At 37.8% G+C, this 14786-nt stretch overlaps 1 protein-coding gene across 2 annotated transcripts in view; it reads right to left on the bottom strand.

The window, feature by feature from the left end:
* Positions 1-9046: 9046 nt before the first annotated feature.
* si:dkeyp-14d3.1 (transmembrane protein 132C) overlaps positions 9047-14786 on the bottom strand; it is a 160844-nt gene continuing 155104 nt past the window's right edge. For both annotated transcript variants that reach the window (XM_030144182.1, XM_030144184.1), the window contains exons 8-9: positions 13868-14059; positions 9047-10369 (exon numbers count right to left, since the gene is read on the bottom strand). In XM_030144182.1, coding sequence (XP_030000042.1) covers positions 9200-10369; positions 13868-14059 — 1362 coding nt within the window. In that variant the 3' untranslated portion in view covers positions 9047-9199. The remainder of the gene's footprint in view (positions 10370-13867; positions 14060-14786) is intronic.

Below are 14786 nucleotides of genomic sequence, written 5' to 3'. Positions count from 1 at the left end.
TTGTTTATTTTTGGTGTGGTTTGTACATCAATCATTGCACTTAGTACAATAATTATAATAAACATAAAAAACAAAAAAGAAATAGGCTAGAAGCAAAAGCTTATTTTTTTGCCTATCCTTTTCACCTGATCCACTGCTTACATTAAATTAAATGTGTACAGCATCGAGCATTCACACCATAAACAGAAAAAAATCAGCACCAACAAAAACATATCTACCATTTCAATTCAATATTCCTAAATAATTTTAAACTTAATGCAGTTTTTTTTTTAACTCTGCCAAAGGAGTTAATAACTTAAATGCATCATCAGGTCTATTCCATACTTTTCACACCCACAACCCCAGTCCATCTAGACTTCACATTTGTCCATTCATAAATATAAAGATCTCTGAAATTATAATTACTCTCTCTTAATTCTGAGAAATCATGAATGGTATTTGGGACAATACTATTTGTATCCCTCATCTTCCATATTCCTATTTAGAAATTTTTTTTTAATACGTCCTTTTAAGTATATTTATGTTTGTACTTTGCTTTATGTCTTGCTCCAGACTGTTCCACAAAGTCACTCCACAGTTTGTTATGCACATACTTGTCACTGTTGTTCTTCATGTTTTTTAAAATTTAGGTCTCCCCTTAGATTGTAACCTCCTTCTCTTTCAGTGAACATTCCCCAGATATTTTTTGGCAGTAGATTATTTCTTGCTTTGTTCATTATCTGCGCTATTTTAAATTTAACCAAATCCATAAATTTCAATGTGTGTTACATGCACCGCTGTAAGTACACCATGTGCGCAATTATTAGGCAAATAAGTATTTAGACCATATCATCATATTTATGCAAGTTTTCCAACTCCAAACTATATAAATTACATTTCTTGTTGGAATTAGTCATTCTCAGGTGATATATATGTGTATAATAGGAGAGAGTATGGCCTAAAATGTTAACACCTTATATTAAGGTGTGCAGAATTATTAGGCAGCTTCTTTACTTGAGGTGAATGGATCAAAAGAAGGGAAAACTCAAAAATTTTAAAATTCCCTTCAGACCAATGAAATGATCTTAAAACAGCTGAACTATTGAAGCATGACGGTAAGATTATTACATGTTCTATAGCAAATAGTCGCAAAAATTTAAAAACTATTGAAGCATAACCATAAGATTATTACATGTTCTATAGCAAATAGTCACAAAATATGCAAAAAGAAGAAAACACACAAATTAACAGCAAAAATATTACTAAGTGACAGACTCAGTGAATTGAAGGCTGGTTCTACTGGTCAGAGATGATTTTTGTTTTTTGTTTTTTTTGTAAATTTTGAGTTGTATGTTTATTATTTTCACTTTAGCAGATTAAAATAAATAAGTGAAATGGGAAAATATTCATTCTTCATTCAGTGGCCAAATAATTCTGCACAGCAATATTTGCCAGATAATTGTGGACACAGATATTCTCTTAAGAAAGACAAAACCTCACTTTTACTTTCTTAGATATTCAGGTTTGAGCTTTATGAAGCATTTGAATTGAGCAAGAGCACTGTAGTTCTTGAATAATAAAATTAATCCTCAAAAATACAGCTTGCCTAATAATTGTGAAGCACTAATACCTTCATACAAAACTCAATTTGGTTGTAAATGTGAATCATTATATTATATGTACCGCATGTTAGCAGCTTCAACAGTAATGAAGATTAGTGTTGAATGTTTTACAGCATCAGAAAGCACCTAGACTGCAGGCACCTGTTCTTTATCTTATATTGAGGTAGTGCCTGCCACAATGCTTTTATGATTATGGTTATGGTTTGTTAGTCTAAAGGCAAACTAAAAGTAGAGTGCCTAAATTATTTATACTACAAAAAACACACCCTCTGGCTCTCTGTTAGGAAATAGGTTGAGGTGTAAAGCCTTATTTGACAGTTCCAGCGGGAATGCAGCATATTTCCTCTTAGTTTCATCAGACAAAGATTGAAATCAACACGTCACCACAGATCACTTTTAATGTTGAAGCCCCCCTGCCACAAGGCTTGAGGAAGGCTATTTCCTCTTTAATTTGGTCAGAGAACACACGTTGTTGTGACTGAACACACAACTTGATGTTTGAAACACAATGCCTCTAGGTCATAATTCTCGTGTGGCGGCTTGTTTCTCATGTCGAGAGAAATTTCTGACACATCGAAGTGGTTATGGAGGTTGAATCGCAAGGCAATAACAAAGAGATATGTAGTTTTGGAACTGGGCTCCCAATATTTTAACTTGATTTATTGGCCAGGATTTAAACAAACAGCTTTGCCTTGGAGAGAGCACCAGCTGCATACATTTATACCAGCTACTGTTTTGCTTTTTTTTTTTTCCCCCAAATGGTTTATGAGCCAAGTATACCCGTAAGGTTTGGAGAGTAGGACTGATTTTGTTGTGAGATAGTATTATGAGTCCCTACAATGTTCAAAGTATAGGAAATGTAAAGTTTTTGGCCTATTCTTCTTTAAAAGACTTTTTCAGGTCATATGTCAGGCTAATCTGCACAAAGTTAAGATGCCTTTAATTGTATTACTGACTCGTACCTGTGTAATGACTGAGCAGCAGATGCTCCCATAGATGTTCCTCTAGTAATTGGAGGATTAAGAAATATCACTGCATGTTAATTAAGATAAGCTAATGCAGACATAATGTTTAAGAAAATGGCCAAGCAGACAAATCACCCATCTCTAAGTACTAATCATCCTCATTTACATACACCTAATTATCTTATCTGAGCTGTCTTTGTTGGTAGGTGTCCCGGAGCCTTTTCTGTGGCAATGATGAACAAGAGACAAGTGATTTAACTCTGATCTGTTTCAATCATGCAACCCACAATGAAGTCAAGCCGCGCATACGAGCTATGGAAAAGAAAACATACTATAAAGGGGCTTACACAATCTCCTGTTCCAGAAAATGTGCTCATCTTGTTGCCCGAGCGACCATTTTCAGTGGAACTGAGCACGACGGAGGGTTAAGGATGTTCATTCAGACAGATGATCTGTGAAATAAGCAACCGTAAAATGCTTTAACAGCATGCATCCATCTGGATTTACAGCATCAACCTTGGTTATTATGTGCAGGCCCTGTGGTTTAGAGCTTCTTATGTGTACAGAATGGGCCTTTACACACATAAAACAGAGCAGGTATCAAGATAAATCTTTCTGTGCCACTCTGAGGAATACCGTTGGTTCCAGGTGTATCGCTGCGGCCCTCTGACCTTCCATTGTTTCCCAGAAGACAGAAAAATGCCCCGGCTTGTATGTGAGCGCTCTCTGATATGTCGTTCTCTCTGCACCGCCGGTCGTCTCTGCTGCTGGGTTGGGTTATCTAAATTTCAACCTTTATTTTAACTCTGGAAATATGTTGAGGTAAAGGCCTCATGTTCAGTATAGTCCAGGGGTGTGGAACTCATTTTAGTTCAGATGAATGTGAACAACTGATGTTATGTGGATTTGTTGCTGTTGTTTATCCTCCTGAGACCCGGCAATGTATTTTTGCCCTCGGTAGGGGACAAAAGTTTGACAGTTTTACCAGAAAAAAAAAAAAAAAAAAAGGTGTCCATTGCAAAGGACATTCCATTAAAAAATAAATACATAAATAAAAAGAATCTTAAAAAAATGTATCTGAAAAAACTGTTGCATTATGCAGTTTCCAATCAAGATGACTGTTTAGTGTAAAAAAGCTAAAATGTTCACTTTCCTGGGTCTCAGAAGGTTATGATATTCTGTTCATGTTTTCTTTTCTTATATTCCTCATTTAATAGGTCTTATTTCTTTTATTTTATTGTAATTTCTTCCTTTCTTTCTCTTCTGCCTAGTTTACTCAGTTCTGGTTCTAGTTGTTGTTACCATTATAATTATCACCATGGATGTTATTGTTAGTGTTGTTAATATTTTCTTGTGAGGGTCTTTGCCACCTTCTTCTACCTTTTTCTCCTCCCTTCATTCTCTCTTTCTCTCCTCCTGCTTTCCTCTCCTTTCCCCTGTTCATTCATGTCAGGTCTGGCATCAAAATGTGGTTCAACAAAACTCAAAATAAAGACAGTAGAATATCAAGGGGAGCCTCATATACTTTAAGAAGTTTCCCTTGACAAAGCACAAAAGGCAGCCAGACTACCATTCTGCTGTTATGATGCTGGACAAGGAAAAAAAAAAAAAAAAACATTTTACTTCAGGGCCCACACACAGTCCAATATGATATACAGTGGGTTGAACTGGTAAAATACTAGAATAATAACCTATAAAAATAATGACAACTACAAATTTTCTTTGTTTTAGTGTAAAAAAAATAGTAAAATTACATAATAAAAACATGAATAACCTGAACACCCATTTACAACCTGAAAAATAAGTGCAATTTTAACAATATTATGCCTCAGCTTATTGGTTGTCCAGGTTATTTACATGTGTTTTTTTTTTCCAGATTGAAGAAGTTTATTGTCATATACACAGCAGTACTGAGCAACGAAAATCTTACTTTGCGAGTTCCCTTCACACGACTAACATAAACAAACTAAACTCAAATGAAATAAAGGAAATAAACTGTACAATTAAAACTATTTAAACTAAACTATAGGTGGGCAGGTAAAATTATAAAGTAATTGTGTTAAAGGATAATATGTAAATGCAATTATCTACTCTTAATTATACTTTTTTCACAAAAACAAAGAAGAAAAAATTGGAGTCACTATTATTTATAGGTTATTTTGATAATATTTTACTGGTCTGACCCACTTGAGATCAAATTGGGCTGTATGTGGACCCTAAACTAAAACACACTTGTACACCCTTGATTTTTTTTAAAGCTGCATATGACTTTTGAAACCAATTTTTCATCATTCCAAAAATACCCGAGTGAGTACACTTCAAAATTGTTCACCATGAGGGAAGACATTCAGGTGCGTAATCACAGGCAGACTTACAAATCCGTGATACATAGGCTATGCCTCTGGTTTTACAGATCTGATGAAAAATTGGTGATGTAAGTCATACGCAGATTTAATATCTTTAGTGTAATTTTTGCACCTCAAAAATTCATCCCACATGCTGCATTGGACCCTTTAGTGAGCCAGTTTCGGCCTGCAGGCTGTATGTTTGACACCACTAGTATTATCAAATAAAGTAAATGGTGATAAAACCAGACAATTCAGTAAAAAAATAAAATAAATCCTTAAGAATGACTGAGGTGATTAAAACAAAAACAGCTAGTTATAAAAAAAAAAAAAAAAAAAAAAAAAGACTAGATTAAAAAAATTAAAAAGCCTTAAAGACACAAATGAAGCAAATTGAAGACCTCTATGAGTAATATTCTTAGTTGTCATCAAAATAACACGGTTGGGTACTCACCTTGTGCTGCTGAAGGCCTTCACTTGTTACTTTGCTGGTTGTTTTCTGCCACAGGGATCTGGAGTCATTATTGATAGAACTTTATTCTTATCCCAGTGCTGTTAGCAAATTGTGTGAGTTAGTGTTTATTTGTCACCTGCTTTTAAAGAGTTCATCTTTCAGTAGGGTTATCACTATGAGGTGAGATGTCAGACTGAATATAGACAGATGTGACAGGCGTGGAGTGTACCTGTGTGTGTGTGTGTGTGTGTGTGTGTGTATGTGTGTGTGTGTGTGTGTGTGTGTTTGTGTGTGTGTGTGTGTGTACTCTGGTACTAGTCGTCCCATTGTGATGCACTGGTCAGGTGGGAAATTGTGTTTACAAGACACCGATTTGGCACAGGGGCTTTGTTTATGAACGATGTTGTCTTTGGATCCCTGTGGCTCCATCTGTAAAAATTGGTCAGAGCGGAAAGTCAAGCTGACCTTGACGGCTGCTCCTTTGCTGCGCCGTGACAGTGTGTTTTTATGTGTTTATTTGCTGTTAAACTACTGTGAGCTGATTTAAAAATGAATTCAAAAGAAGCAACATAAATCAAGCAGCGAATAATCATTTGGAAATTGCAAATACAGACCCAGCACATTAGGACCACAGGGAGCACAGCCAACCATTAGTGAGAGTTTGTTGGTCTCACATCATCAATTTAATTAAAAATCCATTTAGGATGGAGGCCTGGGGAAGGTCCCCTAACACCCCCCACCCCCCATTTTTTCCCTTTTTTTGTCAAGGCCAACAAAAATAAGTCTTGATGTTTCATCTTCCAAGAATGACGGCGAGTGTAATCATTACATCTGCTGTGCCACATCCCGGCAGGTAATGCATCTACAACTGAAGCCCACGAGGGTAGAGCTGGTGGGTTTTTAATGGGCTGAGCTGCTCTGTTCCTACCTGAAGAGGCTGAAGCCACCGACAGTGGTCACCAACAGAAAGTCACGGTGGCGTTTTAATTACGCCTGGGCCTCCATCAATCATGCCCCTTGTGGCTGACAGTTAAATCCCTCCCAGACCCACGCTGGCTCCCCTCGCCCTTCACAGTCCACAGACTGAGCACAGCATCCATGGTCCCAGCACACAGTACACAGCACAATGCATATGGTCCCCTGAAGCCACCAATAAAGCCACAGAAGCAGGAGAATCACACAGAAGGTAGCAGCTTACACTAGAGGCAAAACATGTATCAGGAGAATGAAGGCACTGAGACAAAGATTTGTAGAGGGGGTGATTTATCAGTATGTGTGCACGCATGTGTGCCGGCTTCATTACTAATAGCTAATGCAGGCCACGGGAGGTAGCCAGCACAACACAGTAGGACTGATGATCCCTTTTCTACCCTGTGAGATATGAAATTGTCTTTGTTTTATTGCAACCATGCTTTAAAAATGAAAATTCCGTGCCATTTTCAGATAACGGACTATTTATAGTCATTAGATGTATTAATAGCACTATTCAAGATTAAGCAATCATTCATTCATTTGTTTTAAGAAGTGCTTTTGGATTGCCAGGCAGGTTGCCATAAATGCTCTCTAATTTTGTTAACGACTTAAAATAAAACCACAAACCTAATGTCATTATCAGTTCATTATCTTCACCAAGCGGGTTATATGATCAGTTCCATTTGTCTCTCAGCAAGATTATGGAAAAATGTCAATAATGATTTTCATGAAACTTATTAAATGGGTAGGGCATGGACCGAGGACAAACTTCCTCACCTCAAATTGTCTTTCACTTTTTTTTTTAAACTTTGAAGATTGAATGGTAAAAAGGAAGGAAACATAGATCATAATTTGTGTTGTGTTTGTGATTTGCACCATCTGACTATACTTCTAATTTTAGGAGTTATTAGTTTAGATTAGTCTACACTCATAAATACTAAATATGAGTCATAAATAAAGTGTCATGTGTTTCATACTTTACAAGATATCAGGTCTGCAGTTGTCTTTAGTATGTTTAGTCTGTAGCTGTAAATGTCAGAAACTGATACCATGTTATTCTAGACGGGACACAGTTTGCTTATTGTTTAAAAATGAATTAAAAGATATTTCTAAGCCCTTTACAAAGACTGTCTAGGCACCACCTTGTGCTGTCCTACTACCATACACAATGTTTGCTTTTCTGTTGTGTTATTTGAGTATTTTCAGTATTCCTGCTTGGCGTGTTGTCAATCAATAGACGTAGTAAAAAGAATCAGTCAACAAGCTGCTTGTACAAATTGAGTAAAGTAGAAAAAGCACTAAACTTTTATTCAGGTGTCTAGAGGGCCCTTTTTCAATGCTGAGTGTTGACATAACTGAGCTGATCTAAATGGCATCTCTAATTACACTCAAGGTAATGCAAGTATCTCGCCTCTCCTCTTCTAAGGTAATATTGTGAACGTTACTGATTAACAATCTGATCCACACAGCAGCAACAGTTAACATAATGTGAACATTTCTCCTCCGCTTGATGGAAAATAACACACACACACACACACACACACACACACACACACACACACACATACAAATGCAATCAGCTAACACCACTGCGATGATAATAACATTCACTGAACAAAATGCAATTTTTCAGCCCAGTGCTTTTGTTTAGGAAGTTTTCAGAGATGATTATTATTTGTGCAATTATCTGAATAATAAGAGATTCATTTCCAAAAGGAAAACATTTCCCACCTTGCTTATCATTATCCCCGTTTGTATCCACATGCTCCCAGAGAGACTGAGAGCACATTACTTCCCAGTTTGTCCATCAGCGTAGTCTCCTAGAGGCTATGTTACAGAGGTTAACAAGACCTTAATTGGCATTTTCTTCAAAGCTTAGAAAACTTTCAACTGGGGGGTGGCAGAGAAAATGTCACATTACCATGCTGTCTGGCCATTTAGTTAAAAAGCTTTCCCATACACGAGTTGTCATGTAGCATACTGTGTTCTAATAGATGAGATGAAAGTATGGACACTGCCTTCCTGCACTGGCCAGCATTAAGACTGCAGATTGTGCTGTGACCTGTGGGTAAAATGCCATGTACTGAAATCCTCCTGGTACAAAAATGAATGTATAATTGGCTCCCCTTCCTCTGCCACAACCCTCGGCTAACACTGGTATACTGGCACCCCCTTGGGATGTGAGAAATAAATGGCCTGACAATGATGCGGTCAATAAAAGCTGATACATACTCTTGACATTGTGGTGTATTCCTTAAATGTTATGAAAATACAATATACAGAGCAACAATACAATGCTTTGTAGTAGACTGTTCAGTATATACATAACAGGTCTTCTGCCATGTTAAGGATGAGAATGAATTGGAAACTTGTGCCTTGTGTTTTCCACCTACATGCAGGAGTTTCTTTTGTTTCCTTTGGACTTTGCAGAACTCTTTCACAGCATAAGAAATTAATATCCAAGTTGTTACAAAACTTCCAAAACCATTTAATGTGCACAAACATTCTGAACATCTATCTAGTCAAGTTACTGTTTATTTTAAAATGTACATGTCATCTGAATATTTTGTAGTTTCTGCAGGTCAGTCCTGGGATCAATTACTTCATTCTATCTAAACCCTGTAGTAGTAAAATTATGATAAAAAGATAATAATGTGACAAATAAATGGAACAAAAAAGCCTTGACTTCACTGCTTTGTTTTTTGTTTCTTTTTTTGATCCTCTTAAATGTAATGACCCTTTGGCAGTTTTGGGTGATTCTAAGGTGAATTTGCTCCTCTTTGACCGACGGGTCCAGTTTCTGTTCAGACCCACTTTCCCCTGAAAGGCATAAGGGTGAGTTTGTTACAAATGCACGTTACATTATGCAACCTCTTTTAAAGCACTGTCATTTAACCGTTCCATGTAATTGCGTAACTCATTGGAGCCTTCCAGCTCCACGTCTTGGCACACCCACTTAATGTCCTGGCTGTGGCTGCCAGTCAGTGTGTTAACTGTAGGGTAGTTATTGTCTGAGGGGATGGTGGTGAATGTGGTGAATTTGACTCTCTTCCTCTTGGTGGTGGGTGAGTCCCCTTTGCTGTCCTTGGTTATACAGCCTGTGTCTGCCGCTCGGTGGACCTGGCCCTGCACATTCTTTTGTGCCGAGCCTCCATTCAGCAAGTGGCTGCCTTCTTCGAGTCCGCTGCTGGAGTCCATCATGGAGGTCTGCTCCTCCTGCTGGGGCGACAGGCTGATTTGACTCTCCAGCAGCTCTGCCTCATTCCCCAGCCACACCCAGTCATGAGCGTGGTTCATGTTCTCCTGGCCCTCAATGAACAGCTCCTTGTGACGGTATTTAAGTGTATAGGAGATGCAGTTGATGAGAAATACCAGGATAGCAAGACAGAAAACTCCCAGCAAGGCATACATGCCGATCTCCAGGTCCGTGAGCCCACGAGCAGTCTGGATAAGGTCATCATCCATGTTGCGGCCACGAGGCAGATCCACCTGGGCGGGGAAGTCAGCAAAGTCAATCGGCATGTTCTGGCTACTGTCATCTGAAAGTTTATCCCCATTGGGTCTGCGCAGAATTGCGCTTCTAGTGGTGGTTGCTCTCCTTAACACCCCATCCTCCATGTCAGAGATAGAGCTGCCAAAGTAGTGGGTATCAGGACCAGGCCTGTCTTGTGAAGGGGAAAGTCTACCTCTGCCCTCCATATCATCTCCATCAGGACCATAGTCACTGTTCCCTCCCCTGGAGCTGTCACTTTGTCCAAACTTCACCCTGACGTTACAGTTCCCCGCTGCAAGGATACTGCGGCGCTTGAACTTCTGGCAGATCTCACAAACAGTCATTTCCACCCTGACCAGCAGACCTTGGCCCTCCGCCTCTGTCACGATGACAGGCCATTTCCAGGAGGGGTCCTGCTGCACCGTCACCACTTCCTCATCTAGGGAGGTGGCTGTCAGGACAAAAAAGTCAGAATTGTACAGGTCTAGGGGAGCAACAGAGCCATCGCTGAACTGTAGCCATGCGCTGATCAAAGCCTCCTGTGAAGACATGCACACAATATACAAGAGAGACAGAAGGAGAATATAAATAGTCAGGAACACAAACAGAGAATATTATGCTTTGGCATTACCAAAAAATAGGAAATTACAATACAAGAGGACAATATTGCACATTGTTTCTTAATTTTTATTTGTATAAGCACTTAAATGAGCACAAAATAGGAACCAATGAATGATATATGATCTCTCTTACAAAAAAAAAGATTTGCAGTTTGATTTATGACACATTGTGCTCACAACTAGATAAGATATGCAAATACTATAGATGTGCTTTTCCAAACCTTCTTTGTATATGATTAAATAAGTAGGTAGAATGTGGCACGCAAAACTATGCATAATAACAGATGAATGTGGAGTGAGCTGGTAATTTATCATTAATAAGTTTCTGAGGACTGTATTATAGTTACGGATGAGTTAAAACAGACAAACATGGCAGAGACTATTTAAATAAATCAGGTAGATGTTGGTTGATAAATATCTTTCTTCATGCATCACTCTTCACCAATTAGGAACCAACCAGAGAGGTCTGTGCACCAAAGAGAACAGAGTAACTAATGATATAGTGATTAGTCATGAATTGTGGTTTCCTCAATGGATGAGATCTCAGTTTTTAACTACACACAGTTTTGTGTTCTGTGTTGTACACTGTTACCAATCTAAGAATATTAACCTTTAATAGAGACGTAGAACTATTTTTATATCATTAACTGAACATAAAAAGCACTTCCAACCACTGTCATTTGTCAGACTACAGGAGTTTTATTGGAGAATCAATGTTGCAGAATATGACAGTGTTTCCACGTTCACTACGAGCATCTGAATGTCCAAATAAGACACATCTGATGCTGCTGAAAGGATGGGAAACTGCACTGTAAGTGGAATATTTAAATGTATTAACATGATTATCGTTCCAAAAGTCATTAAACATTTTAGATCATGGATGCTTTTGGTCATGAGTGGTTGTTAAGGTTTTTTAGGGTTAAAGTTTCTTTGGATGTGCAGATTGTAAAATATATTTTAATGATGTACTGTATGTGTGTTTGTTAATCTGATCTTTTATATAATACCTTGATACATATTGACAGATTAATTTAGCTTTTAATATGGAATACTGTGCCATTGCATTACTTATTCACTCATTTTGGCCATTCCAAATTCTTTAACCTTAACGTTTTTGTTAATTCCAACAGACGTTGTTCTCGTTCCCTGTCTCTTAAAGGGGTCATATTTTATTAAACCCACTTTTATCAGTCTTTGGTGCATTTATTTGTGTATTTGGGGACCCTAATAGTTCAAAAAGTTGGATTTTTTTTTTTATTTTATTTTTTTTATATATTATGAATTTTTTTTCTTCCTCTTTTTTCCTCTCTTTCTTTTCCTCTGTCTGTGCTTCTGATGTCCCAAATTTAAAAATTAATAAAGATATCTGAAAAAAAAAAAAAGAAAACAGACAACGCTCAGAACAACCTTTCTGGTGTCATTACTCAGAAATAGGGTTGAAGATGAACCTGTGGAGTTGAATAGTTCCAAGCATAGCATTTACAGTTTCTGTAGACCACAGGGAAATGTTTTAAAATGCATAATTCCATTTTTAAAAAAAGCAAAATATCACTCCTTTAATCTTAAATTATAATAGGGAAGCGGACTGTTTGTATGCGTATGTGTGTCTCGAGCATCACACAAAAATCTGGAAGGAGCTGACTGCTGCAGTTTGGCGTATTTCTGTATTTTTGGTCAAGGAAGAGACTAGCGAAAACAGCAAGTTATAAGGACCAATATTTTGGGAGATATTAGTAATTTTGGAATACAATAGCCTTACAATTACGTTGCTATGACCAGAATCACTTGAACGCTTTGGCGGTGACTGCTGGACAAATGCGGTATAGCATGTGTGAATACACAACAAATATCCGTGCTGGGGGATCGGAATGTTGCCCTCAGGGTGGGGATGTGGATTTTAAAAACACCCCCCCTTTTCGCATCATTCCCTCGGTACTGACAATGATGAAGTCCAGTAATATTTAGTGTTTCTATTACAACTACAATTATTGCTTATCATTATTACTCATTTCTTTTTACTCTTTATGAAACTGAAAGAAATGATGTTTATAGATATAGAACCATCATTTCTCACTTTTATGTCATTTTTATTTATCCCTCTACTTCATGGAAGGTATGCAAATGACATCTTTTTATTTTGTTTAAAATACAACTAGGTCATTCTATAAGCTTTTCGGGATTCCGACCTCACCTGCACATTTTCGTACCCTTCTCTTTACCAAGAGAGATATGCACATGTATTTGTCGTATTTTACATTTGTATGTGCAAATAAATAAGAAATATCAAATTTCAGGATCTAGGTTCCTCATGAGTCAATGCACTAGTTATATTTATCCATGTTTAATAATCAGAAATCTGTAGTGTTTTCATAAAGGATATAAGTCAAAGCAAAGCTCGCTAATTTGTGTGGTTTCACTGACTCACTGCTTGTTCTTTCTAAGCTTCAAAAGATTAAAAGATAGAGAAGATCACACAGTAAAATTAAACATTGATCATGTGAGTGTGGATTTGCCGTTTTCCATACCGCTGCTGCAATTTCACAATTTGCCTTTTAATGTCCCTGCAGGATAAATCCCTAAAGTCGATCCCCACAGTGATCTGTCAATGGTGCTTAATTACAGGGTCCGGAGGCCTTACAGTGCGGTGCTCCCTGCTTATCTTCACTCTTTGCGTACAGATATAAGCCTGATAAATGGGCTTTTCGTCCTTCCTCACTTGGGGGAAAAAGAATGTAAAACAGCAGTGGAGACTACGTGCAGGAGACCTTGATGGGCAGATCAAAGAGGCCACAATGAGAGAAACTCAGGCAAACAGGAAAGGCAGCAAAATAAAACAGGACATCAAACTTTGGGATGTAAGTCATATTTTGGTGCAGATGCTGTGGTGTTACATTAGCTTTTTTTTTCTTTTACTCTGAGATTAAGTTCATGTTTCCGCCCTCAGCAACACATTCTGTCACATTCGGGCTTTGGAGTCATGGAGTTAAGACGGTTAGGGATGGTGTGGAACGAAAAAAACAGATACATGTATTTAAGCACAAGCACATGTTTTCTTTGATTGTCGCATTAATCACTCAAGGACCTTGAGAGTGTGAAATGAAATCTGAAAGTAAGTACTTTGTTTTGAAATGCACCGTAATCAAGACTGCAGATTGCACATTTTTGGCTTCAACACAGATATAAAATTCTGTCAACTATGAAACCAATGGTAATAATTTAACAATGATTAATGCTAAAAGATAAATATTAGTGGTTCCAAATACATTAATATTATCCGTGGCACGGTGTAATAGTTGATGGATATCATAATTTTTGCTTTTTCAACTCTACTTGATAAGATTTAGGAAATGATGAAGTGATAAAGACAAGTGAAGATCTCAATCCAAAGCAGTTTAGATGTGTTTGGAATGTTCTGACCTGTTTGGGGTTCTGCAGAAACTCCTGTGTGGTTGTTGTGGCCAGGATTGCCCTGTTGCTTCCCGGACTGAGTTGCAGATTCATGGCGAGGCCTGTCACCAGCTGAACCCCCAACTCTGTAATGGTCACTTTGTCGTCCAGCACTGTTATAGTCTTTTCTGCGAGGATGGAGTCTGACAGAGGAGACAACACCTATTGGAACAAAAAAAAAAAAAAAAAAAAAAAAAAACACATTACAACCACAATGTTGGGCATTAGGGAAAAAATTCAAGGGGGAAAGTTTTCTTAAACACTCTTTTAATGTTCTTTTCTTTCCTTTAAATTCTTGAGCGACATATTAGCAGTAACCTCCGACGTTCCTGGTATGATTAATTACTACTCTGCTCACAATAGAGACTCAATCTATTGTATAGCCTGTTCATGAAAGCCGTTTCATTTCCTGTTCTCTCAACACCCCCAAGCTTGGAAGGCCTTTCCCAAGAGAAATCAGCAGCAATGAAACTACTTTCACTGGAGTTTAAGAGAGAAAAGAGCATAACCTATAGAAACTGAACCTTCATCAACATAAAAAAATGAGCATCCAAGTAAAAAGGAGTCGCTGCCTGTCATACACTTTGACTGACAAGTGAATCCAAGCAAGTGGCATGGACTTCACATCAACTAGCACTTAGCACTGACGACATGAAAAAAGCGGATTACTGCGATTTACAGGTGATTTAAGAAAATGTCTGTCTAAGTGTTTCATCTAATATAAAAGGCTCAAAAGGCCGGCGCAATATGCAAAATGATACACAAAACCTGCTTTTATTTTATCTCTTTTCTCGGGCTGTGCAGATCAAACAGCTCTTCTTGGCTGGCATCCAGTTCCATACCTTTCTTTGATTAATAGTTGTAATCCAGGGGTAGACTGTATCCCCCA

Source organism: Sphaeramia orbicularis, chromosome 9 (genome assembly GCF_902148855.1).
Source record: "Sphaeramia orbicularis chromosome 9, fSphaOr1.1, whole genome shotgun sequence".
Taxonomy (NCBI): domain Eukaryota; kingdom Metazoa; phylum Chordata; class Actinopteri; order Kurtiformes; family Apogonidae; genus Sphaeramia; species Sphaeramia orbicularis.
The sequence above is the reverse complement of the archived record's forward strand: the minus strand, read 5'-3'. Positions and strand labels throughout refer to the sequence as shown.